General features: G+C 42.6%; 1 protein-coding gene across 4 annotated transcripts in view; it reads right to left on the bottom strand.

Annotated features, from left to right (window-relative positions):
• The window catches only part of MAPRE2 (microtubule associated protein RP/EB family member 2), a 105,987-nt gene that overhangs the window by 32,211 nt on the left and 46,471 nt on the right, over positions 1-27,305 (bottom strand). For 2 of the 4 annotated variants that reach the window (XM_066330761.1, XM_066330743.1), the window contains exon 3: positions 5,238-5,365. In XM_066330761.1, the coding sequence (XP_066186858.1) occupies positions 5,238-5,358 (121 nt within the window). In that variant the 5' untranslated portion in view covers positions 5,359-5,365. Of the gene's footprint in view, positions 1-5,237; positions 5,366-25,167; positions 25,354-27,305 lie in introns of those variants that run through there. The other 2 variants (XM_066330753.1, XM_066330769.1) reach the window with 2 other exon arrangements.

The following is a 27,305-nucleotide window of genomic DNA, read 5'->3' as shown; positions in this document are numbered from 1 at the left end:
CACACTGGGCTGTAGAGGAATGCTGGCACCAAATGCTCCAACAGGGTCCTATAGCACAGATTTTAATAGTAAGCATGTAGGAAGTTGTAGGTTAATATAGGCATTGAGCAAAATACATCTTCTGAGACATGAAAACACAAATCCTACGCAGCTAACCCCCAGAACAAACCGTGTTTGTGTGTACATTTGCACAACTGACTTTCAAAAAAACCCAGCCCTGCTCACCATTTCTCTGTCTGGCCAATACCCTTCTTCCCCAGCCGCCTCCAGCCCCTCTGGTGTGGTGGAGAGGAGAGGAGCTGGCTCTCTTGGAGCACTGCTCTGGAGGCAGCTGCCTGGCACGCCGCTCCCTGCTGCTGCCCAGGGCCCTGAGGGGGCTGGAGACACCAGGGCTGCCCTCCAAAGAGGCACTGCCCTGCCAAGGGGCTGCTGGGCAGTGCTCAGTCCCTGGAAGCAGAGCACCACGGACACCCTCCTCAAGGCACGAACCATCCTCCTGCCTTGCACGGCACCAGTCGCAAGGGACAACAGCCCAGAGAGGCTGCGGGAAGTTCTCCCTGAAGTTTTCCTCCAAATCCCGAGCCAGAGAGGTGACACAAAGTCAGAGAAAGAATGATATCTGCCCTGTTGTCACACTGCCTGCTCTCCTCCAGGGTGGTGGAGTGCCAACAAAATGTATACATAAAGGGACTACATATTCCCACAGCAGGAACACCAACTGAGATATGGCACAGAAGTCACCACATGAGAAATTCCCGCTGGCAACACCCAGGGCATCTGCAGAGAAAGCATCACAGTCTAAAATTTGAAAATGCTAAACCACACATGCTTTCTTTATAATACAGTTATTTATTAAAAGCAAGGAAAAAAAACAACCCTGCATTCAATCCTTGATCCTTGCATACAAATCCTCAAAGACAGTAGGTCTGTATGCAGTGGGGGGCCAGACAACTTGCAAGTTTCTAATTCTACTGAGAATTTTCAAATGCACAGAGTAGGAAGAGTCTGTATCTCCTTAATCTCATAGGATCACAGAAGCACAGCTAAGTCAAAAATTATACCTTGCTCCAGGCCACATTTTCCTTTCTACAAATTTACCATTTCCTTGACATTATATAGCTTGTAGACACGGTGTTGTTTCTTTTTAATTCACGTGCAAGCCTTCTATAGTCTCCTGCGTGACTCATATTTTGAATATGCTCTTGTGTAACACTCTAACAGCCCTCCAACACATACACTTGGTATTCCTTAGAGATGAAAAACAGCCTTAGTAAAGAAAATTCAGTTATAAGCTGCTTAGTCAGAATTCTAAGAAGCCACCATGTATTCCTAAAAAAAAAAAAAAAAAAAAAAAAAAAAAAAAAAAAAAAAAAAAAAAAATCCTTAAATTCCTTATGACTTAGGAGTCATAGCATGACTCCTAAGAAACAACTGATGTCATGCTTACTTCATATGAAACTCCTGTTCCCCAAACCTATGGGGTTTGCACATGGGATCCTATGATGTTACATCCTCTCAATTGTTCTCTATTATTCTTCATTGATGCATCAAATTAAATACTCTCTCCAAAGGGAATGCACTAAGCCTTCTATTAAAACCATGGTTTATAAATTTCATGTTCAGGTAAAACAACTTCGCAGGAAATCAAACCCAGAGTCCAAAAACTGACAATATGACGTGTCTAAAGCAAAAAGAATTGTATTGAGATGCTTGGAGAGATTTTCCCTGTTTAGTTGTCAAAACTAAATTACCAGAGGAGTTACAGACTGAATTAAGACTCTCCAGGGCTGCACCCATCCATAACGTGGCTTGCCTGGCACATCACTACCACAGCAGGCTTTCAGAAAGCTCAGGGGACACTGCACTTTGCTCGGCCTACTTAGCAGAGACAAAAAACACATCTAAGACTCCCAAAGAATAAAAATACTTTATGACTAAGCCATCCTCATCCTAGCAGCTCTGTTCCTCAAAGTGGAAATGGAGAAACAGGCTGGTATTGCTACAGTACGTGTATTACCAAAGCTACTTCTCCACAGCAATGAGGAAAAGGCGCTCTGATTGCTTTTTCTGTCATTGTAACTACAGTCACATTAAGCTTCAGATATGTTCTGAATAAAGCCTTTAGTAAAGGCAGAATGTCACATTATTCCGTCTTGCTTAAGCTCCAAATGTCAAAAATTATTGCTAGGTTGTCTGCAAAATGTGGGCACCCATGAGGTCTCACAGCCAGGTGCTGAACACAAGCATATGCCATATCTAGGTTGCTCCTACCTCCTAAAAGTAACTCCTTTGAGCTTTTAATTCAGATATAACATCCTCCCCACTTTTCCTCTCCTACATTTTTTTGACCCTGCATTTAGCTTTTTCTGGCATTTTGATTGCTCCTTATTAACAAAAATGAACAAGAACCGAATAGTCATAAAACAGCATGACTAATCTTAATGCTTTTTTCTAAAAAAGAGGAAAATGTCCATACAATTTTACAGTAGGTTATAAAAATTTAGTTACAGCAGCTCTGTAGATCCCTGCTAATGCTGTGAAATGCTTCATCATTGTAAAGAGTTTCCCACATATTCCTTCCCTTTGAAGTCCTGGAGAAATGCTCATATTTTATGGAAACTAGCATTAATCCTCATGAAAGCTGCCAATGGTTCAAGGGATGTCAGCCAAAGAATGCCAGAATGAATGAGTTAGACTGGCCACTCTCAAACTGCAGGCCATACCAAGCTTGCTTGCTGGGCTCTGCCTGCAGTTGGCTCGTCATTTGTACTACTGTTCCCTTTGTTTCTCTCTTGAAAGCTACATTAGAAATAGGCTAAATAAAATATATGTACATTAAATAAATTGTTTTGACTTTACACAGTAAACTATATTAAATGCAGAAAGATTCCCAAACCTGCTTGTCCATCTGTTTTCAGTCCCTACATATAGATGCCTTGAACATGAGAAAGGGACTATACAGTCTCAAATGGGAAGGACTTATTAAGAGTAAGATTACTGTGCTCTAGTGTCTGCAATAATCTATCAGTGTTTAGATCCATCAGTTCAGAGAGCAAAGTCCTCCCAAACACAGGGAATACTGCATTAGAATGCTTCTTTAGATAAGGAACTACTAAAACTCCTTCTGGATTGTAAAGGAATGTGTAAGCATCAACTTTGACTACCAAACCAAATGGAGAAACTCAAATTAACAGCTTTCACCCCTAAAGACAAGCATGTAGAAGCATCAGCTAACAATAACAATCAATACAATCCAGGAAATTCTAAAGGAAGAAAATATTTAATTTTATACAGAATGGAGCAAGAGCTGTAATGAGACGACTCTTTTTCAGTTCTTCCCTTGAGGTGTGTCCCAAAATCCTCACTGTAGTTCACAGAGAAAGTTGCATAAGAAGCTGTGTAATGAAGTGGGACAGCGGATTTGTGATAGTTCCCATGCTTTTCCCCTCCTTGCCCCACCCACCTGAAGTCTCTCTATCTGCTCTTCTTACATAACTAACTCATTTTATTCTGCTTAGTCAAGATTTTCTTAGATCACTTCTCCCCTATTTTCAGAAAGCGTTTTGGTGAAGTATTTTATGTCTTGGTTTTTTTGGTTGGGTGGGGTTTTTTGTGTAAGCTCACACACTTTTACCTTGATTGAGAACTCACTTCAAAAGCTTCCTTTCAACTATTTATGAGCATTTAAATAGCTACACAGGAACAAGTCAATAACTTGTCTACTATGCTTCCCGTTTCAAACAATAGCAAACTTTGGTATTTTGGGATGCAAACATCCATTTTCTTCTATGTTTCTATCTTTTTCAGTGCATGCAGGCATGTGTCTATCTGTATCTATCTATCTATAGCTACTCCCTGTGTGAATTCTGTCTTTACATATACCAAAATAAAATACTTAGGCTAACTTCCTGACATGTAAATATAACAACAGCTAGAGATAACACTTCAATTTCAAGTTTAATAACAGTTAAAAAAAATTCCCATGGTCTATATTTTTAGTTGTTCAGTTTATGTAAGTTGCTTACATTGACTTTATCCTGCACTGTCTAAAGCTCATTTTTATGGTCATTGTGCAAGGCTGCAAGTATGGAACTGTACTTCTTCAGATGAAAATTGTTCTCTTTAAATTTTGAAGAACAGGTTATGAGACTATCAACCTCAAAGGACTACTTGTATCTTTCAGGGAACATCTCTGAGACAGAAAATCTACCCAGAATGGTAGGTAAAATCAAATATATGAATATAAAGCCCCATTTATTCATTTTGTCTGGACCAAGAAATAGCTGAAATCTGGTCATGTGGCTCCTCTTCCATGTGCTTTGAGCACTGTTGCCATAAGATAAGATAGTATTTTCATAAGATATTCCCAGCATCTTAGTTGTCTGTAAGTAGCAATCTAAGCTAGATGTCCTCTACCACAAACAAACTCATCCTCCACCAAACATCTTCAAACTTAAAAATCACAGTTGGAAATCAGAAAGAAGTCATTCCCAGAGGCATATATATTCATAATGAAACATCAGCCTTTTTCTGTGTCATTTCTAGCCACCATCTAGTTACAGACCCTATCGTTTAACACCTATCTTCTAGCTGCAACACCGATTAACCAAAATGTCTGAAGTACTCAAAGTATGACCCTTTCTTCAGGCCCCATTACCAAATATACTTACAACAACAACTCAGTTAGATTTAAAGAGAAACAGGCAGATTTTGACAAAGTTCTAAAGCCCTCACAGCAGCTAAAGGTGATTTCCTCAAATCCATGTTTTCTCTTCAGTCACACTTGTGCTTTTTACCTGCAAACATCAGCAGGGATTTGAGAAACCTCATCAGGAAGGAGAAGGAGCTGGAGAATTTTGTTCATCTGGGGTGCCGGTTCTCTATTTATCTCTTTCTCAGTTATGTCCACTCTCCATTTGAAAAGATACCACCCCAGTGGCTTTAAAACACTGAAACTTATCACTGTATTCTTTAATTGCTTAGCCAACCTTTTTATAACTTCTATGTATCTCCTGCTACATTTGTCCCATTCACCTCTGCCTTTGTTATGCTTTCCCAAGGCACCTTATCTTCCCCTGATTAACACAAATGTAAAAATGCTTCCTGTGCACATACATCAGTCTCTTTTTTCAGAGCAACTGGTTTATGTCAAAGTTAAAAGTTATCTATTTTCAACAAATCAGACTTTTAAAGCGATTTTAAAATAAACATTTGTAGAGCATACTGTGCTTTCTTACCTGAACAGAGTTGTTCAACTTTTGTGTAGTTTAAAGCTAATATATCATTAACCCATGCAATGATGTCATGTCTGCTCATAGTCTCCTGGGTTATAGAGGTAGAGTACACGTTGACCGCCATTCCCCAACTAGGAAAAAAAAGAGAGACAAAAATATTTTTGACATTTTGTTTTCTGAATACAATGAATATATGCTTCCTGTTCAAAACAGAGAAAGAAGACTCAAAATTCTCTCCTATTTACTGAGAAAAGAGGCATAGTTTTTATTCTTTGATGATACGTAACCACCTCAATGCCCTCTTGAAATCTATGAACATATTTCTCTGGCTGTTACTGTGAATTTAAAGACCATACATACCTATGGTTCTCTGCTTCATGCCAATAAGGTAGGAAAAAACCACAGAATCAGACCTGAACATGCACAGGATCAGAGACCTGAGATTTTGTCACATTGTGCTGCACCAATACAGTGAACTGTCAGTTTTTTGCCACTGCAGGATGATCAGGCTCCCTAAACATTTAATTGTAGGTAACTTCTAAATGATGAAATAGCTGTTCTGCTTACTGAAATACTGATTTCTTACTGGGACAGGGCACTTTTGGATCATTAATTCAGTTCCTAACAGCCACAGAGTGAATATCAGACGGTCTCTGTTATCAGTGGGCCAGCATCTATCCGGAAAGCAATTGAGATTTGCACTCCCAACTGTCTGGTTGGAAAGCTGCTGTGGAGCCCAATTCTTCTCAAACATTAGGAACATTTCCTCTCAGCTTAAACCCATTTGCTCTTCTGCCAGCATTATCCTCTGCCCTAATGGTTTTTTCTTCCCCAGAGCTGATTTCCTAATGCTTTAGAGACAGCACTCAGTGTCTGCCCCAATGCCCAGGTAGTCTAGATTAAACAAATCAATGTGAGTCTCTTATATCAAGTCAGACATTCACTGACTGGTCATGCCAGCAGCCCTCCTTGAATAGACAGTTTCAAACAGTGTTCAGATAACATTTCACTGAGACCTTGGCAAACGACACTCTGTGCTTGAAGTTTTTGCAGCTACATCACCTTAGATAGATTCTTCTAGTTAGCAAAGACCTCTTCTTGGAAGCTGGCAATTCATAGTAGCTTTTATCATGTTCCCAGGTACACAGACCAGAAACACATACTACTGTACTTTGCTCCCTCTTATCCTACCCTAGTCACATCTTTCTGCTGCAAGATGTTGCAAAGTGAAAAGATGAGCACACTCAAGTTTATCTCATCAGTAGTTTCAAAGAGCAGAATCAAACTCCTGGAGAGAGTAAGTAATGTTCCCATGAGTAATGGACTTCAGAAAGTCCATTAGAAGCAATCCAAGTATGAAGTGTCTCAGAAAAGACCAGAGAGTCAAAGTTGCATGATTATTCTTGGTTTGCTGGGGACTGCACACCTTCATCTCTAGTGGCACCCTGTAGCTAACACATATCTGTCTAGCTTTGGTGCCAGTCCTGCCATCTCAGCTTTGGACCCCAACTTTCTCAAGTCACTGCAAGAGAGCAGGATCTCCTCTGTAGGATCCAAGGTCACATGGACTACTTCCATTGAGAATTTGCAGTGATGTAGCCCTTTGAAGCCTGATAGACAATTCTGCAGGGAACACAAAGACTGCAGTTTAACTCCACTCATAGTTACGTGTGCTGACTAGATGAGGCAACCTAGGTAAAATGTGTGGGAAAAACCAGCACAAAACTTGATTTGGTAACATGTAAGTGTATAAGTACATAACACAGAGAATAAATTCAAATACAAGACTATGAAGTTCATAATACAGGCCACTTTCTAGGAAACAAATCTCACAACACAGAAGGTTGCTTAAGTTGTTCCCATCTACTGACATTAAGATACGAGATGTAAAATCCTCAAATTTGTTTTATAAGAAATTCAAGGAAAAAGAGAGAGAAAACAGGGTGAAAAAATGCGTGCTCCAATAGCCAGGCAACAACTGGCAGAAATTCCTTCAGAATCAGGCTGCCTCCCTGCCTGCTTCTGTACAGCAGCTCTGGAGCACGGAATAAATCAGTCTGTGCTCAGTCTGCTCCATTCCTCCCGTGGGCTCACATGCAGCACAGCCGGTTGCGTGAACACAGCCCTGTATTCACTGCTAGAGCTAGCAGAGGTCACTTTCTTGGCATGCACTAAGTGCTCGGATTGAATCAAGCGCTAGGAACAAAGTTTTAGAAACAGGGAGTGCCCTTTTACTCTTAAAACTACACCGCAATAGCTAACCATAAAAGCTTAGCTTCAACATCAGGATGGAAGGCACTGAGCAGGCAAACAACCCCTTTGATACTAATGGCATCTGAAGTTTGAAACACACAGGGTTTATGTTATTATTTTTAGATATTAATAATTTTAATTTTTAAATAAGTATTTAATCATTAACATGGTATAGCTTTATTTATAGTCATATTTAATTTTTATCTTTTTAATCTTTGCTTTATATTTTATTTTATATTTATATTGTTATTCATATTATTTTTATATAGATAAAAACGAACAGAAAGCTACTTCCAGTTCACAATTAAACTAACGTGCTAAATATTGTACATAAGACCAGTTGAAATAACAGCTTAATAATGAATTTAATAGTCACTTAGAATTAGGAATAGTGAGCTTAATAATAAACCAACAGTTTAATACAGAGGAGTCCACTGAATTCTACATCAACTAAAGATATTTAGACAAGAACATCTGCAATAAGGCTGCTGTGATTTGCCACAACTTCAAGAACATTTTAATTGGCCTCTGAGGCCAGGAAGAGCTCAGAAAAACCATCCGCTACCACTAGTAAAAAGGGAAAGTTCACTTTGTTAAAAATATCAAGAAAATACACACAGAAAGGAAACAGAACTTCCTTCATCACCTTTTTCGACAAAGAACTGCAAAGAGGAATATTCATCCTTCTGCAAGCCACAGGGGAGCAAACAACTTCCTTTGTTGCATTGCATGGGGTGGGGAATTCTACTGCAGGAAACTGTGAGTAAATGAATAACCTTGACTTTTACAATGCTACCCTGAAGGATACCTGTAATATAACTTATGCTGCATCTGCAAATGAATTATTATGGTCTAAGGGTCAAACAGAAGTTCAGACTATTTATCAAAGACAAGTTCAAGCTATTACAGAAGTAGCTTCAGATTTGTACACAAGTATGCAGAACAGTGTGTGTGTACAACTGTAAGCAAAGGCAAAATTAATCAGAATTTCTGTTTAAAAACTAAATAACATGCCACTGCCTTTCATTCTTAAGTGTTTTCTTGACATACTTGTGAATGTTCCACAGCTGTTTCTCTTGAAAGTGTTCACCATGTCTTTGCATCTCTTGCTCCCCCACCCACCTCCTACTAAATACACTCAGCTAAGAAAGGTTTCCTTTACAGTAAGCAAGTTCTGCTTTGGTGTTTAGATACACACATATCCTGTTTGCCACAAAGAGTGATCTTAAACAAAACTAAAAGAAAAGGAAAAAAAAAAAAAAAAAGAACAAGCAGGTGTAGGTAGTGCAGCCACCATGCCCAGCAACAGTCAAGAACTTCTGTGCTCAACATCTACAGCTGGGCTGCGGTTTTCTGCAGGATTGAGTTCCCAAAGTACTGAAGTACTTTGAAAAATGTGATCCATCTTCAAAACACATTAATAAACATGTGTAAGGTGATGCAAGATAACAGCTGGACAGGTGGAGACACACAGGCCATACTCTGAACAGCCAAGCAGCTAACAACTTGATTTTATGTTGTAATACACTATTTCTTTCCAATAACATTATTTACATTTTCAACTTGTTAGGCTTTCACTTGTTTACACTGAAGGCTCTGAATCATAAGATTGCAATGATGCTTACACAAGCCTGAACGCCAGTATCTACCTGGTATCTTCAGAATTCCATGGAGGTGCCTGGTGATTCTATAGTAACTGAAAGCAGACTGAAGATAGCACATCATACCTCCCACTTCAGAGGGCACAGGGAGACCTTAAAAACCTCTGGCTGTTACAGTACTGCCTAGTCAAAAAACACTCCCTTGCTTTACTTCAAGCCCGAGGAGAGTCTTCACGTCTTAGTCCAGGCCATTTCAGAAAAACACTTAACACATGCCCAGTTACACAGACATGAGTTCAGAGGATTAGACAGGTGCTGAAAATCATGTACATGCTTAAGCAGTTTGCCCAATTAGAAATATACTGGCTCAGCATGCCTAATGGTAAACATTATTCCCAAAAGTCTGTTAATTTTTAAGGCAATATATGCAGCATTGAACACTGAGATATTGGGTATTTTCCACTGCTCTTGCTACAGATGCTGCAGCTGTTACAAGGTACTATCCAGCTGTTCTTAAGAACAGTTTTGCAAGAAGCGCATTTACTTTATTTTTCCAGGGATAAACTAACAGTTGTTGACAGCAGAAGCTGTATCACAACAAACCAGTAATAATGACAAGACTAGAAGGATTACAGCAATGAATCTTACTTGTAGTATAAAAACTCACCACACTTGCCATCACCTCTGAACCTGCAAGGCCCTCACGTTTGCACAGAATAGGCAAGGTTGGAAGGGACCACTGCAGGTCATGTAGCCCAACCTCCCTGCTCAAGCACAGTCACCTAGAGCAGATTACTCTGCATTGTGTCCAGATGGCTTTTGATTATCTCCAGAGATGGAGACTCTACAACTTCCCTGGAGAACCTGTTCCAGTGCTCAGTCACCCTTACAGTAAAGAATTTCTTCCTTATGTTCAGGTGGAACCTCCCGTGTTCCAGCTTCTGCCCGTTGTCTCTCATTTAGTACAAACAGACACATTTGTGTTAAATAGTAGTACAAAGAAAGAAACAGATACTACATTTTGCAAAGTCTGTGTGACAGTACAGAGGAGCCTTCTGGAATCTGACAAGATACTGCCAAAAAACCAAAAGATCTCACCCCAAAAATTACTAAAGCGGGAGATAACAGCAGAAAGGCTAAGACAAAGCTGAGTGAGACTGCTGCAGCTGCTGGTGAAAAGGCTTTCTAAATTAAAGCTGCTGCAAAAACAAAGAAATCCCTGAAGGAAGAAACCTGCCAGTGATTCAGTGGATAAATCCCTGTACAAGGCAAATTCATCCTTTTATACCATCCTGAAATGACAACTGATTTGCAGCTGGACCTTGCCTGTTTCTTTAACACTCGCTGCAGCCACAGTCATTAGAGGCCAGTCATGCTTGAGGTTGTCTTTGACAGAACATCAACACAAAAAGCTCCTATGCAGTGCTGACAACACTGTTTTCCTCTCCCTTTTGACTTATGCTGTACTTCTGCAGCAAATACCGTGCCATCAGAGTGCTGCAACTGCAGTGATATTTGCAGCAAGCAACACAAAGGCTCTATCTAGCCAGAAATTGAATCAGAGACATGATTAATCACAATGAGGCACTGCCATGGGGGAATAAAAAAAAAAAAAAAAAAAAAAAGGAGGAAAATAATTCTGTGATTATAATACTGTGAGAAATTCATGTTTTTAAATGCTGAATGTCAAATCTCTTTTGCACTGTTCCCATGCTACTAAATAGCCCTGAAATGTTAAAAATATTTTTATTATCTGTACATCTCCCTCACTTCTGAATGCCATTTTACATTTACCACACAAATCTGACTTGACCTGAAATGATTTGTGAAGTACTCTACAGAGTCTAGACGAAACTGAGGCAATCCATGTACATTTTATGGCTTGAATATTGCCGGATTATCACTGAACACAGCCAACAGGGTATTTTCTATTGTTTTCATTGCACTTCCCTGTTCAAATGCAAGTGAAATTAGAGTAATAGAGATGTACTCTGATTGGATTAGGGATTTTTTTTTCTTTCAAATTAGAGGCTTCCTGCCAATGCTGGGATGTTCTGACCTACATAAATGTTTATGATGGGTCTTAAGGACTGATTTAGACCAAAATCTGAGTACTTTTTATAAAGGCTTATATGGCTTTAGAAAACTTACCACTCCCCCCCCCCCAAAAAAACCCCCTTTTTATCTGAGAGGCAGAAAAATACTGATTCTTTTTCAGATATTCAGTTTCCTCAAATGTGAAAAACACAACCAGAAGTATTCCCAGAGTATGCACAACTTGAGCCAAATCCTCTAATACGGCCTAATAACTAGCAATGCATTACACTGTATACTGCATAGCTTTTAGAAATAGTAGGAAATTTATTCTAATACTATATTATTATTCTAATACTATACTAACCAGTTATAAAACTGGGGTAGCTCACAAAAATAAAAAGAACAGTTTCAAATTCTAGGACAATTATTTAGTGCTTTGAAGATTTCAGGGCGCCTAAAGGTCCACCTGAGAAGGACAAGCCACATTCACTGACTCACACCTGCCAGTCTGCCATATTTGCATTTACTTGAATCTGCCAATTTTATTTCCAAACCATAAGTAAGACTTTATTTCTCCAATTTCATTCTCACTCCTGCCGCCACTGAAACTGTGGCAATGAAATAGCAATGTCATGTCGCTACAGTAACAAAATTCTTTTTTTTTTTTCCCCAGGGTTCACCTTTGCCATCACAAGTACAATGCAACAGTAACACCTAAACTACCTAATAATTCCTTAATTACGGCTGAAAGTACTTGCACACTCTGAAAGGTTCCTTATCAATTTCTAGGAGGAAACAAATGGTAATTTTTTTTTTAAAAAAAGCATTCTTGACACAGGGTCGAGGTTCAAGAAAGACAGACTTCAATAGCTTACACAAAATGGAAGCAATTCAGAGCCTCTGGCCACCACCATTTCCACACAGGTATATTCACTGTGGTTAGAAATGAACTGCAGCAGTGCACAGCACCCTCAAACCACACCTTAGAGCAGCTGAACAAAGCAATAGCAATGTTTTCTGCTGAACAGACAGGCACTAGTTAACATGGGGAAAGGACATACAAATTTCAGTATAAAAAGAATGTTACTAGAAATTAAGAAGGCACTTTATTAATGATGAGCAACATAAACCTTTCAAGTAGGCTGAACGAGAGGAACCTAACCATGGCAAGCTTGCAATGCCAGAAAACTTCACTGCTTCATCTTACAGTTATTTCCCTCCCCCTGCCAAGGCTTTCAACTCTAAGATCTTAAGCCTGAATTGCTGCTCTGATGCCCTGAAGGAAGACATTCAACCTGTCAAATTTTCACAATAGACGCTGGCAACAAGTCTACCTTTCACAATAGACAAGGGGATTGTGAAGGGGGGAAAAAAAAGAAAAGTTGATTCAAAGAAAAATAATTCTCAGACTTATACAATAAACTCAAGTCAACTGGAAACACCTACATTTTAGAAAACTGAAGGTGTCTATGACCATTTTGTAACTAGAAAAGGTCTAGAAAGCTGGTGAATAAACCAAAATTTAATCTTCCACTAAACAGTCTCAATTCACTCAGACACAAGCAGGAGCTTCAATTCTCCTTCCTTTTTCCCCCCGTTATGGATAATAACAGATTACCCAGCAAACATGCAGACATTGCTAAAGGATTCTCAAGTGATTAAAAACGTGCCATAAAGCAAGGCAACATCAGTGCTGAACACAGAAGAAAGGATGCCTTGAGAGGAGAGGTGAAGTTTGCTTGCCCATGCAGGAAAACCTCAGTTCCCATCCCAAGTACTGAAAATAACAGGGGAACCTCTTGTTACTTTACTCCCACAAGCTGATGGATGAGTAGTTTCAGAGAGGAGATTTCCAAGTTCTTTAGCAAATGCAGATTTAGAGCAAAATGAAGACAGCGGTGGAGGAAAGCTTGTCCCCAAACCCACTGCTGCCACGTGAGTGCAGCCTGTGAACTTCTAGGCAAAACATTGTGGACACAGTCATCTGCGTCTACACGCAGGCATACCTGCCCGCGATCAGGAAGGGCTAACCACAATCAGAATGCCGATGAAGCAGGCAGCAGCGCTGGGCAGTGGGGCTGCAGGGCACTGTGTCAGGCAGCGCCGGCTGCTCCCCGCTCCTGCCATTTCCGCCTTTTAAGTCCAGAAAACGCTGCGGGCAGGCGGCCTTGGGAGCTTCAGCAGGGATGAGATCCAACTAGAGACAGATGAAGTCACCAAATGAATTTAGTTTTGACCTATCCGGGGTTTGCTGCCCCCCTTCTCCTCTCGGGCATGTATACATTCCGAGGTGAAAGGTTAAAGTAACACGCTGATTTACTCCGAGCATAATCTAATGGCAAATGAGATTTTGTAATACTATACAGCCCTCCTGACGGGGGGCCAGAGCAGCCTCCAAGCGCCTCACAGCCCTGCAGAGCCCGGCAAGGGAGGCAGTGACTCAGCAGGAGACCGGCACGGAACATCCACGGGCTTCAGGAGAGGACAAGTCTGGGAAGAAGGGAAAACAGGAGGATTCAACGAGGGGAAATGCGATGCTTTTCTCCTAACACATAGCTGCTGTTTCCTAATAAGAGATTGCAGTATACTTTAAGAAGCCTGGCTGTCCAAGGCAGGCGAAACTAAGGAGCAGAGCACTCCCATGGGAAACCTTTGCACTAGCTAAGGAGGGACTGCAGTACAACTTTCCACTAGCAAATGGTGCACTATGATATAGAGCACAAGGACTCTGCCATGCATCAACTCTTCTCTCTCCTACATTAAAAACAAGTGTAGATACAAACTGATTTATGCATTGCAACATTTATTCTAACCTGAATATATATGTTAGAATCACAGGATATCATGAGTTGGAAGGCACCCACCCGGGATCATTAGGTCCAGCTCTCTGTTCTTGCAGAAAATGAGGCCCTTTTTAAGTGGCCTTCTAAGGCCACCTTCACTTCAAAAGCTCCCAGATTAATACCAAGTAAGGGACAAGGAACAGCACAGCAACCATTCATGCAACCATCCCAGAACCCGTGGGCAAAGGTGCCTGAGCACAGTGTGCACGACAGAGCTGCTGAGGTATCAGCCAGGCAGCCAGTTCCACTCCATCCCTGAACAAGGCATCCTGGCAGGAAGGTGACGACACTGATCACGGTATAAGACAACATTTATTTTAAGCCCTGAAATTGTAAACAAGCATGTGACAACAGATGAAGCAACAGGCAACCATGCTAGCTGCTTTCACTGGTGCATCACTCTCCAAAACATGGCTGTGTATTTTTGTAATGAATATATTAAGCTTTAGTATGGGTGCCCAGGCGTCCCACTGCCATCACAGCTCTGCTGCCATTTGGGGGGAAAGGAGAATTACCAGGCCTTCTGCTGGGAATTCAGGACCAAGTTCCAGACAACACCTGTGACACTAACCAGCTGAAAGACCCCTGCCAACACCACTGCACCAACACACTGCAGAGCATTTTAGTAGGCTTTGAGGCCAACCTCTCTCCCTCAGCCTCTGGTGAAAGCTAGACTAAAAATACTAATTATGATAATAATAAATCTTAAGAGTTCTGACATCTCCAGTGTTGTTGATGTAGGCCCAAATAAATACCCCTGTCACTGGCTTATTACAAACTCCCTACAAACCATTTTTAATATTATAGCTGCAAGACTGCAAGTGTTAAGACTACAAGCCACAACACTAAATTTTGGTTTTGGATAGGAAAGTAGCTTGACTTCTTCCCTTGTTCTCATGAGTTAACACTGTAACAGACAAAGAAGCACTCTTAAATTATTCTGGTGCTCAACCTGCTACTGGTAAATTACACACCTTAAGAATTAATCCTACCAAGTACTATCTAGAACAGGGCTGAACTTCTAAGTGCAATTGCTTAACTGCTAAATTAATTTTGGAGCAACTAAAACTAGAATTCACTAATCCTTCATGAAGTAAATTGCCCTGTAGGAACATTCTAGCTCAGCCATCTGTGATTTATGTAACATATTACTCTTGCTGTGTGCCAGTAACCACAGACTGATTTTACCACTGTTGCAGTACCAACATACTGGTGTCTACCAGCATCAAGTAAAGCTTCCCCAAAACCCTTTTTTTCAACCATGTTGGTCTTTGAAGGTCTGTGAAATTGCCACTTTCAGACAGGTTTTAACTTTTAACATCTTCTGCCAATCTACAGGGGGAAATCCCCAAAGCTTTGTTTTCTAAATATTCTTTAGAAGGTGCTTACTGCTTTGATGTAACTGTGATTGTAGAAACTGAATTAGTTACAATGCTCTTTATCTACAAGCCCTAGTAAAGCCTTGCACCTTAAGCTAAGAGAAGCATAGATGTACTGTTTAATAGGATTTGGCCTCCTTTCATGGAATATCTTGAGGTCAATTCCTAAAGTGTCTTGCTTCCAGCTGGCAAACAGTGACATTACCAAGTTCAACCCTCACAATAAACAAGGACGAAAAAAAATTTATTGTTTGAATTGCCTTCAACTACACGTAAGTGCAGTTAAGAAGGTAATCTGGGTTGCAATGTGAATATTTAGCTCCTTCAGCCCTCTCAGTGTTGCTGCAGGCCATACGACAAGACAGTTCTGCACCACTCCCCGTAAACGCGCATCAAACTAAGCAGGCATCTGACACAGTTTAAGAACTGTGCTCATAGTTAAAACATTTTCTGCAGATTAAACTTATCAATAACACTCATATTTTCTGCATGAAAAAAGCTACAAACCGTTAAAAGGAAAGTGAGCAATTTATCAGCTGTTAACTTCAAGACATAATCTTTGGTTGCAATGTACATAATTAATTTTATGATACAGCAAAACGATGCCTTTGCCTTGTTCTGTCTCTACAAACTTCTGATCGTTCCTGAGTACTAAACTGCAGAAGTTGCTCCCAGTGATTCAGAGAAGGCAATATGAAATTACATGAATATGAATTAATATACTGTTGCAGCAGGAGTATAGCTTCCACAAGATTTAAACTAGAAAATGTTTGATATTGATGAAGTCATACTGAGACTGCATACACTTATTTTTCTTTTTCATTTGAAACCTTTGATGACAAGGCTGATTTCACCTCCCTGGAAGTACAAAAGTTTTTTCCAGATGATAATTCTTTCTTTTTAAAGCATATGATTTTGTTATTTTGTTTTTTAAGTCACAAGCTGTTTATATTTATTAAAGTTACAGAATGGGATCATAAACTGACTCGGGCAGGTAGGGAACTCGAGGGATATCTGCTCCAGCCTCCTAGTCACTGCAGAAATAGCAAGAGAAGGCTGCCAATGATCCCATTTGTCTCAGTTTCTAGTCCCTCCACGGACAGATATTCCATAGCCCCTTTGGGCAACTTCTGGTGTTTGACCATCCCGGCTGTGAAAAGATTTCTCCCAATATCCAAAGTACTTTTTACTGCTACAGGAGCTGACAGCCATTCCCGCTCATTCTTTCTCTTTCCTCAAAGAACCTGGCTCCATCTTCTTTAGACACAGTCTCCCACTAGACAGATAAGACTGCAATGAGATCTTCCCCTCTCCTGAGCTGGCTCCCATCAGATTGACCAAACACAGGTCACAAGCTCCAGCCCCCTGACCACCCTGGTGTCCCTCTGCCACACTCTCTTCAGTATGTCATTGTCTCTCTCAAAGTGGAGATGCCAAATCCAGACATGGTATGTGAGATGTGGTCTCAGAAGCACCAGAGGGGAAGAATCACTTCCCCAGAGCTCCTGGCTACATGCCTGCCAATGCAGCCCAGCATGGGCTTGGCCTTCTTCCCTGGAAGAGCACACTGCTGACTCATGTTCATCTTGCTCACCAGCACCACCAGGTCCATACTGTGCAACCCTTCAGGAACAACTGGGGGATGTGCATAATGTGGTAGTGGAAAAAACACCTCATCATATTAAAAATAGAGCCGCTTGAGAGACAAGGCAATTGTACAGCATCCCTGCTGCTGTGGAACTCATTTCACACTTGGGAACCACAGATTAAAAATGTGCACTAGAGAGCCAAACCTCTGCAGCCAGAAATATGCAGAATAACAAAAGAGATTGGGTTGTAAGGGACCTTAAAGATCATATAGTTCTAGCCCCTCTGCCACAGGCAGCAACAACTTCCATTAGACCAGACTGCTTAAAGCCCCATGCAACCTGGTCCCGAATATTTCCAGAAACAGGGCATCCACAGCTTCTCTGAGCAACATGTTTCAGTGTCTCATCACCCTACTGTAAAGAATTTATTCTTAATGCCTAACCTAAACATATTCTCAGTTTGAAGCAATTGCCCCTTATCTTTTTACACACCCTTGTAAAAAGTCCCTCTCCAGCTCTCTTGCAAGCCCCCTTGGAAGGTTGTTCCAAGGACTCCCCAGAGCCTGTTCTTCTCCAGGCTGAGTAACTCCAGGTGTCTCAGCCTGTCTTCACTGCAGATATATTAAAGGAAGTAAAAAAACTAAAAAGATAATATTTCTTATGCCTCCTTGAATCTGACAACTAGCACAGTATGACTGAAAACTGTATTTAGACCCTGATTCAGAATCTACATCGTGTATAACTTTGAAACACTATTATGGGCAAGCAGTGATATGGATCCCAAACAATTCAGTTCAATAAAATATAACAAACACCATTCTGCATAAGAAGGTTTCCAACAGAATGACTAATTACAACCGAATGCTGTCCTTTTGGGAAAATGTATCCCTTCTATCCAACCAATTACTACCGCTTCCCTGTTCTGAGCACTCCTACACACCATGGTCTTTCTGTATACACAAGCTCCCGTGGGACTTTCATATCACTGGGTTATGTGTTCCACTTCCATACAAACAATTACTCATAGATTCTATAGTTATTTTAACAAGCTATGATTTGTGTAACACTGAATCCGTAAGTAAAACAAATGAGTATTCTGCTTCAAATATTTCAGTGCTTCCTATCCATGATATTACTGGACCAGCTCCACAGAGATTAACCTTAAGAGGCGAAGCATAACAACTGTGTAAGATTTGCCTAAAATGAATTTTCATTCCCCCAAAATTGTTTAATACATACTGCCAGCAAGCCCTTCTGAGCATCAACACTGCATTCCAGAGTGACAGGAAAGAATTTGCATTCATGTGCATCTCTGAATAATTACAGCTGGTTGGGTAGGAAATCCGTATGGTACTAAGGAACCCTCCTGTAAGAGGGAAAATACACTTGAGTTGCTCCTAAAAGATAAAACTGGAGTGCACAGATCTCAACTGAGATCTCTCCCAGGGTTCCAAATTGCCAAGAAACATAATATTGAAAATAAGCCTCTGCAACAGTACAATGCAAGGTGGTCACACACAAGGCCAGGAGATCAACAGTACAACCTGCATAGCGTATTTCTCTCCAGGCAGAATGACTTGGCACAGTTGTAGGATTTCCTACGGAAGCTACATCCTTAAGTCTCGATTCACTGATGAATGTTTACACTTCCTGTTTGGACAGCATAGCAAAAAGCCAGATTTAACACAAAGGCACCCTTCGCTGATCATGGGGTTCTATGGGAAACAAGAAATTATTTCAGAGCGGCTAAACTGAGGCATTTAGTGGGTGTGCTTTCAGTATACAGAGACTTCTCTACAAAATATTCGATAAGTTAGTATACCACTAGAAAACTAGACAAACTTTTGTCAAAATGCAACATGCAAGATTTTAATCTTGAATTAAATATTTCATAGCACAAAACAGTAGAATTGTGCTGAAATAATTTTAAAAACCCCACTCCTTTTAAACCCCAGAAGTCAAATGCATGTTTAGTAAACTTTTATAGCTGATATTGCTTTTCCCCTCCCACCTAATTGTAACGAAACAATACGAAGAAGATGCTTTATCAGTGAGTCAGGCAGCAGAGATCTGAGCAAGATCCAAACAGCTACACAGTGCACAGCTAACAGCATCCACGGAAGAAACATGGATGTTTTCCATTTACATTCCCTAGCACTGATCCTGGAAGTGAGTGATCAATGCTGCTAGCTGGAGGCCAGGACTCAGGGAGTGGGGAGGATGCAAGCAGCCGAAGGCTGTCCTGGTGCAGCGTGAGCCTCACTGCTGCTGCTGCCACCGCCCTCGTGCCATCCCACTCGGCGGCTGGCGGGATTGAGAACAGATGTGGGGAGACCACTCGTTTTCAATTATCAAACAAAGGCTGAAAGTTGCACTTCCAAAATGAAAAGCTGGCACACTACTTATCTGCTTCCTTACCAAGCCTTTGCTATAATTAGCTTTGGGCATGAGGAAGGAGAAGAGACTGTCAAATTAAACTAACCTCCCCACTAAACTCCAAAACCTCTGAGGATATTTTTAAAGAGTCACACATTCAAATGCCAAGGCTTGAAATGTAGACCTACCACACATTTTCGTTTCTAAGTGGCTCCCAAAACAATTTTTGTATCACAAAAGGTTAGTTCAGGTATGCCCCCTGGAAGAACATTCCTGTGGTCCAGATGAGGTAACAGCATCTCCCTCAAATGAGCCAAAGAAATAGCTTTAATCAAGCTCTCTTGCTCCACAGCCCCACCTCCAAGTCTCCTTTCTTTCACAATGCAGCATATTTCTCACTGCCTGTTTTCTAGGAAGACTAGATTGAAGACACTAGGCAGAAGCCAAAATGTTTCTCAAAGTGCCAGCATCAGGTTCAGTTCTCGCGTGTCCCAAACTTGCTCCTTTTTCTCTTAATATGCCAAAAACACATTGCTGTTGCTATGCAGCTCAACAAGGTAGTTTAAAAAAAACCACATCACACAACAAAAACCAGAATGCAGCCTCCCACCTACAGGATGTTTCTGAAACCCACGGAGGCTGGGTGCAAATTAGGCGTTCTCAGACCTTTACGGTGAGAGCACTTGGGTGTAAGCTGAGGAGTTCTGTTCTCTGAAAATTACCTCAATTTGCTTACACAAACTGGGCTGTCTGTGGAGTGTTTTCTCCCTTCTCTCACCAATTCTCAAAAAGCTACCTTCCTCTTAGCCCCTGATTTAAACAAGTACCCCCAGCCCCCAAAACACTATGAAGACATTTCCCTCAAGGAAGACCTAAATCCAGGTCAACAGAGATATCCCAATAATGCAGGCAGGGACTATCTCATCTTCAAACTACTGACGCAGTATTGAGCAGCATCTCTCCTAACCCTCAGAGACTTTCACATGCTGACTTTCCCAGTTATCTCCAGACAGTTTCACCCTGTGCTTTTTGGGAGCTGGATCTGCCCAGCAGAAGATTTTCACCAAAACAGCTCTCTCTAAGCAGAGTACTCCCTAAGCAGAAAACAAGATTAAAGAAGAACAGCAGTGGCAGCAATAGGAAGACAGCTTTATGAAAGTGAAAGAAGAGAAAATAGAAGGTACTTAAGCCGACAGGAACCTAGGAAAGATTTCTGCCATGGTCCCTCTTTAATGCTGGCTAGTAAGGTACTGGCCCTAAGTCATCAGGATGGTCTTCTTCCTGATAGCAACTATCTTGCTGCAATCCAGATGCTTGGCAGACAAGAGACAAGTTGTAGCTGTATCACAACTACAACTTTTAGAAAAGCACAGGCCAGATTTATGGGGTGTAATTTATGTTAGTTCGTTGATTTTTTGGTAAACATTTTTTATTGCCTTTTTCCTGCTTTCAATGAAATCTAGGGCAAAATTCTCATAATCTGCAGTAAAACTATGTGGTCAAGAGCAAATTACTCTAAAAATAAAGATTCACGTACTAATATATTTAATAGCATTTGCTTTGACTGATGTTTACAGTTCAGAAGTCACCCCTATCTGTACTGTGAAGTGAGAAGACAACTTACTGCTTTTACTCTGTAAAAGCATCTGCACAGTTCTCAAGTTTGGGCCTTTATATATTAATTTTATCAACACAAATGCTCATTTTTTCCTTCGGTGTAACTACCTGCTTACCACATTCGGTGGGACCTAATTTTAGAGCAAGAATTCCCTTCTGCCCAGAGTAAGGCAAAGCCATAGGTCTCCCTTTGAACCCTGAGTAAAGCCACACGTGTGGAAGGCACAGAGCCACCAGAGACAGGGGCAGCTCCTGCCGAGGGAAGGATGCTCTCTGCTGCCCAGGGCTAGCCTGCATCCGGCAATTCACTGCGACTTTGGAAGGCAAAGACCAAAACAGATTTTGTTATAACGTAAATCTTGACTTTCAGCATGGAAGTTATCAGCTCATACTGCCGTAAAAGGCAGCCAGATATGCTCTCTAACACCCCACAACTTTTTCCAGCAGTGGGTGAGAAAATCACCACTGCTGTCTAGCTTTCATTATTATGCACAGCACCATCACTCATCTGCTTATACAACGATTTCTAGAATGAAGACAACATTTAGGAAAAACAAATATTTAAAACAGATAATATTAAAAAGGTACACACAGATAAAAACTAAAACAAAAATACTCTTTCCTTCCGGCCTAGTGATTTGAAGACAAATAATCAGGAAGTTGGCCCCTTCCCCTCTGCTTCATGCAAGTTCTGGGTGTAAAACTAAATATAGCCAGGGAATGAAGGACCAGAAAACTATTTTTCTAGCAACAGACAGAAACAAAGTGGAAGTTAATACGGTATCCTGCAAAGGAAGGTACAACAGTTTGCCTCTCTAAGACCAGGGTAGTTTAGACTAGGTATGCCTTTTGAACCTGGAAGTACTCACTCCTTAAACATTAGCTTTTAAAAATATGATGAGCGGATCAACCACATAAGATACCTGGAATATGGCATAAAAAAGCACTGCACACTGCAAACATGTCTAATTAAAAAAAAAAAAAATGTCCACACAGCTGTTGATTTGGTTTCTTTGGTTTCTCATTGAATTTTTTCAGCCATCTTTCAACACGGAAGTAAAACTATCATTAAACGTAACACCATTCTTAGAAATTATCCAAAGTCCACTTTGGGCCGACAAAAAGACACCTCAGTACCAAATTTTAAACAGTCTCCAGATCTGAAGCACATGAAACAGCATTTCACTCGAGCAATACAGATTGATTACAGTTATTAACTCTGAAAGGTAACATCACCCTGTGACTAAATTTTATGCCAAAGTGCCTGGTTTCTGTTTACTGGCTAAGTAAAGCTGGATGAGAAACTTAACACCTTGGGCCTGTACGTCCCAGTCTGCAAAATACAGTATGTCCTTTGGAAGACTTGGGAAAATTATTTGTGGCTTTGCATAGAGAGCACATGGCTGGGACTTGTGGTATAGGCTCAATTCCCTGCTGCATCCTCAACTCTGTGGATAACTTCCAGCAGCTCCTTCCATGTCAGCTTCCTAGTCTCTAAAACAGTGCGACCTGCAGCTGTTTTTGAATCTGCTCCAGGATTTGGACATAAAATCTTTGGTAAAATCTGGTATTAGAAATAGCAAAGGTTTTTTTTTAGGTATGAGAATATCTAACCTGATCAACAAAATTTTCTGATCAGTAAAGACCACTTCTGTTTTAAAATATTTACAAAACAGAACATGTTAAAAGCTGTAAAATGAGAAAGCACTTCTGTTACTACAGGAGAGAAGGACTGAAAGGCAAATACTGAACCTTTATACACACGGCAGATGCAGGTTAACTTAGGAGCAAAGCTGCAGGATGCAGAAGTGTTTTAGCTTCGTACAACTGCTCATCTGCTGTCAAGCTCCAGGGTGTGTTTAATGACATATTTATTCCATATTCCTAGATGGAAGAAGCCAGCCCAACAATCAGAGGCATAGCAACTTGATGTGTCATATAGTGAGGTTCTACAAGCTGCTCCAGAAGTCTGGAATGGCACTGACAGTCCAGTCTGGCAACAGGCACTAAAGTGATGGAATTCATCTGTTGTCCCCAGTGATCTCCTGCTGTCACTCACACTGAACAAGGACCAAACTTGCCTAGCTACTAAAGGTTGTCATGGAAGTTAAAAGCCATTTTTTCCGGTACTAAGGAGAAGTTTCACCAGCCTTCATGTATTTTCTGTAATGTTTCCCTTCTGTTATGTTTGACATTTAATTCTTAAGGGACTTCAGCTACAGATGGAAGCAAGTTAAGTATCATTCTCCCTTTCTCCCGGAGAAAGGAAGAAATCAACAGATATGGGAGTTATGACTCTGCAGAACATGGTAAGTTTCCAAAAGGAAAAAAAAAAAAAAAAGTCTAAACAGAAATCCCCAGCAGAAATTTTTATTTGTGCATTAAAAATATATTTCTCAAATATAAAGAATTGTATTACTTATTTGCTGCCCCAAAACAACATCAGTAATTCTGTATTTCTTTATATTGCTCTAGAGAAATAGAGGATACAAATCCTCAAAAGACTAAGGAGTACTTCCCTGGACACAAGGCTATTCAGAGGCAGAGTATCTTCACAGTTTCTGGAAAACTGGGCAAGTGATATAGTTATTCCTGCCATCATGTGCTGAACACAGCAGCCTCACAAAATGTCTTTCCTAGACATAGTTCAGTGTATGATATGACAGGCAAAAGGACAAGAAAACTGACATGTTGATGACTGCAAAATAACGCATGCAAACCTACTGAAAAAGAAGAAGGGAGAACCCCATGTAACAGAGGTTTCCCAAACAACTCATCTGAAGGAAACAAGTTAGCAATTGATGGCACCCTATGACATGCCAGAATAATTTAAGGTTGATGCATGACATTTCAAATCTATTTAATATTTCTGCTTAGCTACAGAATGGAAATACAGCTTTCCCTTAAAACAGAATCTTTTACTACTCAGCTGAAATTTAGATAAAGGAAGTGAGAGCTCCAGGCTTTCTGCAAGTAGAAATAGGTCCTTGCAAAAGCATTTTTGCTACTTTGTGCTAAATGTGTGCACTGGTGCTCTATTGCACAAAGTATAAGCAGTTTCAGAGAGAGACACACTAGATTTTGTGCAATTCAAACTAACACACACTGGGATCTCCGACGCATTTCAGGCTCGCCCGTCAGTATGTGATCAACAATGAGATTCACTGTTAAGGTTATTAATGGCCAAATGCCGGTAGCAGCTCCGTTATTCCTCAGCAGAAGAAAAAATAGGGTGATTTTCTTCAGACAAACAAGCCAAGTCATCCACGTTTGTTTTCATGTATTCGAGCTTACAATTCGCCACTTTAGTCAGATATTTGAGAGCAGCATCATTTCCTGCTGCTTGAAAATCAGCTTTAAGGGGCGTGTTCTCTGCAGAGGCACTGCTTGCTGTCATCCAGGCAGCATTTAAAATAACTGTATATTGACATAAGGAACCACCGGCCGTATTATCGCCCTTCGAGTCGGCAGCAAGGAGCACATCAAACCAGTTGCGTTCCGGGCTGCGCCGCGACCCTTATCAAACAATGCAAACAATTTTAATGAGCTTATCTGCCGGAACATATTGTCAGAGATGTTAATGCAGAAGCGCTGCCAGCAACGCATGCCAAACGATTCATCAAAAATGCCTACAACTGCGACAAAAGACGGGTGTCCCCCCCCCAAACGAGAGACGATAAATAAACACAAAATGGGGCAGGCGGGGAGCGGGGGGCGGGGATGGAGCCGCCCTCCCCCGCGCAGGCACCGGGAGAGCTGTCACCCCCGCGCCGAGGAGCGCCTGTCACCCCACAGCGGCGTGCGGGGGCCGGGCGCTGCCCGCTGCCCGCTGCCCGCTGCCCGGAGCCCGGTGCGGCTCTCCCGGCCGGGCAGGGGCTGCCCGCGCCCCGCCATCCGCGGCCGCCGCCTCCCGCGCGGCGCCGCCTCCCTCCGAGATCCGCAGCGAGGTGCTGCGGCTCTTTTCCAAGGGGAGCTGGCTGCCTGCGCGGGGGGCGTTCTTGCCTTCCTTTCTATTTCCCCCTCCTCTTTCTTTTTTTTTTTTTTTTTTCCTCCCCTTTTTTAATTGTCATTTTTAACCGCCTTTCTTCCGCCCGGGCGAGGCGAGCCCCCGCACGCATCCCGCCTGTCCCCCGAGCGCTCCGCAGCCGGACAATGCGGGGCCGGGGGGAGAGGAGGGGGCTGCAGCCCGCCCGCCTTATGCAACCGCCCCCCGCGCCGCCGCAGCCCCCCCGCAGTACCTGTAGGAGCGCTCCCCCCGCACCGTGTGCTTCCTGAAGGGGATGATGGTCCCGTTATCCTGGATGATGTCGTTGTTGTTCTCGCCATTTGGGGACAGGGCTTGGGTCGGTCCGGGCATTGGCGCTCCCGCCGCTCCGCAGAGCCCCGCGCTGCCGCCGCTGCTGCTGCTGCTGGTGTGCGGAAGGTGGCGGCAGCCGCGACTCCGCCGCCCGCCCGCCCCGCCCCGCCGCGCGTCAGCCCCGCCGCCGCCGCCACACGTGACCGGCCCTCGCCATGGCAACCGGCCGGCGCCGCGCTGCGCCCGGGGACGGCAGCGGGCAGGGAAGGCAGGGAAGGGAGGGAAGGGAGGGAAGGGGGAGAGAGGGGCCCGCCCCGCCCCGCGCCCCCACACAAAGGGCCGCTCGCCCCGGGAGCGCGGGGCGGCCGCCGGCCCCCGCGGAGGAGCGGCCCGAGCCGCTCGGCGGCCCCCGCTCGGAGCGGGCGCAGACAAAGCGCCGGGGCATCCCCGCACACGCCCCGGCCGCGCACGGCCGTCCCGCCGCCCCCGCGCCTGTCCCCGCACCCGCGGGCGGCACGGACGCGCCGCCTCTCCCGTGGGGACCGCGCCGTGCCCCTGCCCTCCGCCGCCTGTGACAGCCGCGTGTGCGCCCGGCCGAGACCTCGACGCCCGATGCCTCATCGTCACCCGCCGCGCCCCGGTACCTCAGCATCGTCCGCCTTTTCCCCGCACCAAGGAGCTGTCGGGCTCAGGGCCCTTCTTTGGAAGGAGCCCTCACGCCGGGCTGCTCGGTTACGCAGCGCCGAGCCGCAGCGGGGAACGCCGCCCAGCTCTCCCCAGCATCTCCCGTCGGCGCGGGTGTGCCGGGGGCGATGGCCATCCCCGCCGCACAAAGCCCGCCCGCACGGGCTGCAGCGCGCAAGAGTCATAGCGTGCGGTTTGCGTTTCAAACGCTTCATTTCTAAGAGCGCTTTATTTTTAAAAAGTGCATAAGCATTAAGTGGCATGAACCTGCGAGATGTAAAAAATCATGGACTCCTAATAATAAAACGGTCTTAGTTATTTTATGCTCTTTTTTTCCCCGGTTCACGTGTGTGCTACTCCGCCTGCATTTCCACCCCAAGCACCAGGATGTTCAAGTTACCAAGCTCTGTATCCCCTCTTAGGACTTCACTGGAGAGCATAGTACAACACCTGTCAAGCTGCATTGCACATTTCCAGCATTCTCCTGCTCTCAGGCTTACACAGAAAAAAACCCATCTGATGGCACATCCTTTAAAATTTTCCTTGGATCAGAAACAAGAAGGGAAGAGACCTTCCAAGGCAGCAGCACTGAACTTCTGGCGCTGCTAGCACCACCAATCACACAACCCTCATCTTTTCCTCCCCTTCTTCTAGAAGAGCTTTTGCATCTTGCCCAGTCAATTTCCCTCTGCAACTCTCTGATTTCTGCATATCTCCCCTTCCCTAAATAGCAATGTGCATCAAAGTTTGACATTACCACAGATCAGTGCCGGTCATCCTCACAAATAGACCTGAACCCGTGGTCAAAGCCTACCCTCATGTCCCAACAGTGCATCGAAACCCACACTTCTACCACTGTAGAAAAACACTGTCCAGCTGTTTGCAAATTGTTTTCTCTAAGCAAAAACCAACAAGCCTGGCTATAGGTACAATCTCTAAGCAGATCTGTATGACCTCAAGGCTGTTAGATGCAAAATATTTGGGCTGATCTATTAACATCTTAAAAAATACATGCCCCAAAATCCAACTCTTTTAAAAAGAATTATAAGATAGCAGGGCAAACAAAAGCCAGGTGAATATTTCTAATATGTTCTCAAAGACACATTCTGATATTTTAACTCAGAAATTCTGAATTATGAGTTTACTCAGGTTGCTACCTCAGATATTTTTTTCTGCACAAGGAAAGTGACTAAATGAAATTTTATCTAATCTTTACCTAAACTTTCAGACTGAAATGACACTACTGAAAGCTTAGTTTACATTATTATATTCATAATATAGACCATTCACAGACAACTTATAAGGTGAATAAAATCAATACCACCAACTGCACAACACTTGGAATGCTGAGAATCTCCTTGGATTTATATCAGATGCATAGTTTAACACAGTTTT

Source organism: Sylvia atricapilla, chromosome 1, assembly GCF_009819655.1.
Source record: "Sylvia atricapilla isolate bSylAtr1 chromosome 1, bSylAtr1.pri, whole genome shotgun sequence".
Taxonomy (NCBI): domain Eukaryota; kingdom Metazoa; phylum Chordata; class Aves; order Passeriformes; family Sylviidae; genus Sylvia; species Sylvia atricapilla.
Note: the sequence above shows the minus strand (reverse complement) of the source record. Positions and strands in the feature narration are given on the sequence as shown.